The sequence below is a fragment of the Rosa rugosa genome, chromosome 7, assembly GCF_958449725.1.
Source record: "Rosa rugosa chromosome 7, drRosRugo1.1, whole genome shotgun sequence".
Lineage (NCBI taxonomy): Eukaryota > Viridiplantae > Streptophyta > Magnoliopsida > Rosales > Rosaceae > Rosa > Rosa rugosa.
The window spans coordinates 40,873,627-40,879,626 of NC_084826.1; the positions used below are offsets into that span (position 1 = coordinate 40,873,627).

General features: G+C 37.3%; 1 protein-coding gene across 2 annotated transcripts; it reads right to left on the reverse strand.

Moving 5' to 3' along the window:
- Positions 1-1,613: 1,613 nt before the first annotated feature.
- On the reverse strand, positions 1,614-3,774 carry LOC133720800 (NAC domain-containing protein 46-like). Of its 2 annotated transcripts, none has more exons than XM_062147275.1 (3): positions 3,418-3,774; positions 3,024-3,316; positions 1,614-2,730 (listed from the first exon to the last, which is right to left on the reverse strand). In XM_062147275.1, the coding sequence occupies exons 1-3, from the start codon at positions 3,617-3,619 to the stop codon at positions 1,810-1,812; spliced, it is 1,416 nt and encodes a 471-aa protein (XP_062003259.1). In that variant the 5' UTR covers positions 3,620-3,774; the 3' UTR covers positions 1,614-1,809. The 2 variants fall into 2 exon arrangements, with proteins under 2 accessions (XP_062003259.1, XP_062003260.1); XM_062147276.1 differs by having other exon boundaries at positions 3,024-3,338; positions 3,418-3,557.
- Between the last annotated feature and the right edge of the window lie 2,226 nt (positions 3,775-6,000).

A 6,000-nucleotide genomic window follows, 5' to 3' on the forward strand; every position in this document is an offset into this window, starting at 1 on the left:
TGTACATGCTAGCAGGAGGTGCAGTTGCTTGGAAAACCATGAAGCAAACACTAGTTTCAACCTCCACCATGCAAGCTGAATTTATTGCAGTATATGAAACTGTGTGTGAAGGACTTTGGATCAGGAATTTCTTGATGCAGACCAAAGTGTTAAGTCACATTGTGGCAGGCACACTTGTGATTTATTGTGATAATGAAGCAGCAGTTTTCTTTAGCAAGAACAGTAAAAGATCAAATAATTCTAAACACATTGATCTAAAGTATTACAGTGTTAGAGAAAGGGTAAAGCATGGTGAAATAGCTGTTTTGAGCATTGACACGAATTCGCAGCTAGCAGACCCCTTCACCAAGGCCTTGTCAGTAGCAGCATTCCAGAAACATACAGTCAGCATTGGAGTTTTAGCTAATCTAGATGCTTAGGTTCAGTAGAGAGTTAATCCAGTTGGAGCAATTTAAATTTCTAAGGTTTTTGAGTTCTTGTATTTTTTAGTTGTGATCTTTTGACTTTATTTATCACAACTTGTTTGTAATGACAGATTTTATTATTAATAAATTTTGAGGTATTTTCAAATTCTGGTTATTGCTGCAGTTTTTTGTTGAATGTTCTGAAAATTATCGATTTTGTGTTTAAAGTTATACTTGCTATCAGATGGCTTAAATCATGTGAAGCATGATGTTAAGGTTCAAGCAATATTTTTAAGCCATCAGTGTTCAGTGAATTTGCTTGAGTTTCTGGTTTTAGAAACATAAAGTAGGACCTAATATATGTTTACTTGTTGATACACATTAACATATATTGTATCACTTCTGGTTGAACATATGTAGATTGCAGAAGCTTGTGTTAGTGGTTTTGAAACTCTGCATTTTTGTTAAAATGTATACTGTTTCTTGCTCTACATAAGTAACTGTGATCTGACCATGTTGGAATGGATTTTCGATTTGAGTTTGTTATCTGGCGCGCACTTCAGTAAGTTAAGTAGGTTTTGATGTTCTCTGGTGCAAATCATCGAGCATGATATGTGTGAGTCCAAGGGGGAGATTGTAAGATCAAATATGGACATAACACATATCATCATAAAGTAATTGATGATTAGATTAATATCAATCCTAGTTTAACATGGATACAAACAGTAAATCAATACTAGTGACTTAATGAAGTAGTGTATCAATTCATTAAGGATAGTAATCCATTGCTTAGTCGACAAGAAATGCTATAAGTTGTGATACATTAGGAATCTAATAGTGAAACCTAAACCGACAAGGAATGCTTTAATGGGAAGCTTCTTGAGGTTTAAGTCTCATATATATATATACAGATGAATTGGTCCCTGATTACTACCACAACTATTGCATATTGTTCTGTCCATTGAGAAGCAAGTTGGTAAGTAACAGAAGACCACATTCAGTGATCGAGTTAAGCAGCTGCATAAGATGGAATCCATGACAGTAATTGCAGAAGGTAAGCCTTGATCCTTTTATGATTGTTGTGCATATGTTGTGAGCATGTAACTATGGTTTTACAATTTTTGCCCCATTTATATTAATTCTACTCAATACGAAATACTCAAACTAATTAAGGAGTGGAAGTTACATGAGGTAAATCAAAACAATACGTTACAACAAAACTCATAATTCAATGTAATTAATCTGAAATCTAGTACTACGCGTACTAGTACTATTTACAGTATACTTGTATATGCAATAACCTCTAATTTTTGACGAATTAACCTATGAATTGAGAGAGATAATTAAAGAAGAAGAAATTAGCTAGGAGCAGTAATCAAGATGCTAGGGTAATTAGTTTTGAATGTCAATAGTCCCACAAGCCTTCAATGTCCGAAATAGGGACAACGGATGGACTTTGAAGATGATCTTCATATAATGTGTTGCTGCTTCCGACCTCGATTTCTTGCTTTGAGACAACTGATGATGATATCTCGGTGGTGGTGTTCATGTCAGCGGTGCTCAATCCAGTGTCTTGCGAGACGCTAAACATAGACTGGTTGTTGGATGAATACTGCTCCACCTTGCACTGTCTACTATCTAAGCCTCCTGAGCCTGCTGTTGTTACTGATGTTTCAATCTGGTGGTTGCTGTTTTTAGCTGCAGCCATTGCTCTTAAAATGGCCTGATGATCAAGTTTGCTGCTTTGAAAGTCTACGGAGGAGCCTTGATTGTTTGGGAATGAAGTCCTCGGGCCCCTTATCTCTTGTTGGAAGTAATAATCAGGATTATTATTTGGCTGAAAAGAGAAGGAAGGGTTTGGAATCAACTGGTGATTATGATGAATCTGAGGGTATAACATGGTGGGGGTTGCCATTGGGTTACTCATTTGGTAGCTAGCGGCAGCAGCAGCAGCGTTGGGATGCTGAAAGCGGTTGATCTGACGAGTGGAAGAGCCAACTTGAAAGTAGTATTGCATATCTGCTGGTGTTGTTTTATTGGCTGCTGGTACTGATAATGGTGCTGCTGTGATTTTTCCTTTGGAATCGTTGTCGTCGTGCTCTCCATAGTCGAAGCGGTAGCCGCCATAGGAGCCTGCAGGCCTGTCGTAGGAAGGAGTAGGATCCATGAGAGGTGGGAGTGAAGAAGAAGAATCCAAGAAATCATCCCCAAAAGAGTTGAGCCTTAGCAGCTGGCCACCAGCGCCTTGATCAGTCGGAGATAATGGACTACTAGTCCTTTTAAGACCCATGTTCTTGTGGAAAACCCTGCACACAACCCATTCATCCTGCAACGACGAGACATATTATCAGAAACTAATTACTTCAATCATGACTTCCACCAGAATTATGCTTTTTTTTTCTTTTTTTTTTAACGAAAGGGTCCCCCAACTCCCATGAAAAGAAACTTTCAACCAACATAAGACTTGTGAAAAAGATTTGAGGATTGAAAGTTAGCCATCATAACCAAATCTCAAGAAAAAGGTAGCCATATTTTTTTCTCTGTTGAAAGGTAACAGAATTAATCAAACAGCAAAAGTAACGTAAGAGATCGAGAAAGGAGGAGGATGCGTGTGGTCACCTTTGCAGACTTAGAAAGATTGTAATGTGTGAATTTGCCGTCGAGTCTGTATTCGTGCATGACCCAGTTGGTCTTCTCACCCTTTGGAGCTCTTCCGGTGTAAAACACAAGAGTCTTCTTCATCCCGACAAGGCAGTTACTGCTGTTGGTTTTGCGCTTGTAGATCTCTTTATCTTTTCCGGTGGCTTTCCAGTATCCAGATTGCGTTGCTCGATTCGTTCTCATGCCAGTAGGATACTTCCTGTCTCTCTGGCAGAAGAAGTACCACTCCTTCTCCCCCATCTTTGCCTTGTCTGCCATATAAACAATCAACGACTAAATATATATTAGAATTAATTCGATTAAACGAGAGCTGCAGGCTGGCTAGGGTAGGTAGGTAGTAGGTACAACTTACTGGGCAAATCCCAAGGTTCACACTTGTTCAAATCAGCTTCACCGATTGCAGCTGCGGTGAAGTTGCTGTTGACCACCTTCTCCGTGAGATAGCAAGTTATGATTTCCTCGTCGGTGGGATGGAAACGAAATCCCGGAGGCAAGGCCATCAGCTCATCATCTCCTCCTCCTTGGTTCACCACGACAGCTTCTTCTTCCATCATATATATAATTTAAGCTATAACAGAGCCAAGCTAGAGATCAAAAAGAAGAGAAATTAAACTAGGAGATCGATCGGAGAGAAATTAAGAAAATATCATACAAGGAAAGCAGAGGACTTAAATAGAAGAGACGTGGGGACAGCTCATATTCTCAAGATCCGTGGTGCGCAAGGCAACTTACTTAGGAAGCTAGCCTCGTCTCTGTCCTTTTTTTATTCTTCTCTGTGTTTTCTCAACTCTATCTACCTGTTTGAAAACGATAACTTATTGCTAAATTATACTGTTGGCGCTTCCTTCGGGGGACCCATGTTTCTAGTTTCACGAATTTTTATTTCTCCATATTAATAAACCATCCCAAGCTTCAATCAACAGTTGAATCGAACCGCTTTAAGAATTTCATTGCATGTTCCAATCAATTTCGTCACTTAAATCTTAATTTGCTACTGTCATTAAAAAAAAAAATTCTTAATTTGCTACTTTTGTTTGTTCAAACCTTCACAAAAGTCACTAGTTTCTTGATTCATCTAATATTAATTAATATACTTAGCTACTTATATATAATTTATTACCGAGAATTAATCTACTACATGTCGGCTGTTAAAAAAGTCTCATTCAAACTTTATCAAATTAATATTATAATTTCACCTCTCAAAAATCACATGAGCAAAGCTTCCAAATGTATGAATATGGATGTGCCCTAAAATCATAACTGACTTTGGAATTAAAATATGACACAAATATGTGGTACACAATATTATAATATATCTGCATATATGGTATATTCCAGAGCATGAATGAAATTTATTATAAGATACAATTATGAAAATTAAGCATGAAAACTCTGTAAATCATTATAGCAAATCTAGCGCCTTAGGTACACCCTCAGGTTGGAGCATTTTGCCATAGACGCCTTAGCGCTTCGTGAAAAAGATATGCTATTTCAATAAACTTTCCAACCTATTAAGTAAGTTTCTGGTATTTGATTGCAATCACTAAGGAGAACTTGGAAATCAACAATTTGTAGTTTCTTTTAACAATATGTAAATGCTTTTTTCAACTCTATCTTATTGCTATCCTAAAAGTGCGATGCATTTTGAAATTTGGTCATGTTTTCATTAGTATCGATTGTCAGTTTTGTTTTTAAAAAGAAAATCTTAATGATAAAGCAAATGAGTTGGGAAGATTGACGTTTCAAAACACCATCTTATATTTTAGTTTATAATTTTTTAAATTGAGGCCAGTTCAATGCTCAAAAAAAAGAAAATTGAGGTGAGTTCATTGGTTAAGATTAGGTAGCTAGTGACCCTAGGTAAATTCTAAAATAGTTGTTGGATTTTAATTTTACATGCCCCCACATAGAGACACGTGTCATAAAAAACAAGAAAGGAAATTTCACAAAAACTAGCCCAACCAAAAAAAAAAAAAACGCCAAAATGGAACGACGTCGTCAAGTAACCGCTTTAACAGTCAAATCCCAAATGCCAACTCGTCACCCTAAGCTAATGCTAATCCTAGTTAATAATTTAATTAGGAAATGAATGAATGTCAAAGACAAAGACGCGTGGACCCCGGCTAGCTTAATTATATTATTTTCGATTATTAGCTTACCTTTAATCATGGTAGTGGGTCTAAATAAATACACATTGGAATTGGAAGGGAAGGGAAAGTAGATTGGAATACAAGGTAGGGGGTAGGGGGCTGTTGACTTTTGAACCACGAAACTGCAAAGCAACCATTCCGTTCTTCATTCAACTTACTCTTCCCTTTCTTTGCTGACATTTTCTGACGACATTCTGTCTCTGTCTCTGTCTCTCTCAAAAACAGTGCTGCTTATTTGGACCTTCTTATATTTTTCTAACATATTTCAAAATTTGGAAACTGGACTAGGAATTTGATTCATCCTAATCTAGTAGTCTATGTGAGATCTTGGAAATCCATTTCCCTATTTTAGAAAGAAAAAATAATTTTAAGTAGGGTGCAGGGAGCAAAAAGTTGCTTTGTAGTAGATGACTATGAATAATTCGATTGATTTATGAAATGGTGATGTCTTAATTTTTTTTTTGGGCTAATTACTGTTTAGTACCTTGTCGTTTTAGTCCAACATCAATTCAGTCCCTCGACTTTCAATTTCATCAAAAACACCCCTGCAATATCATTTTCTCGTCCAATAGGTCCCTCCGTCGGGATTCCGTCAATTTCAACCGTTAATTGCTGACGTGGCAGTCCAACGCAGCAAAAGTGGGACCCACATGAAAGTCAAATACCGAAAATGACCCTAGCCAACCAGACATGGAAAAATCTAAAATAAATCCCAAATTTTGAGGTTTGGGAGATTCGAACCCACACCACCATGCATGCATAGCAAAGTCCCAACCACCATGCCA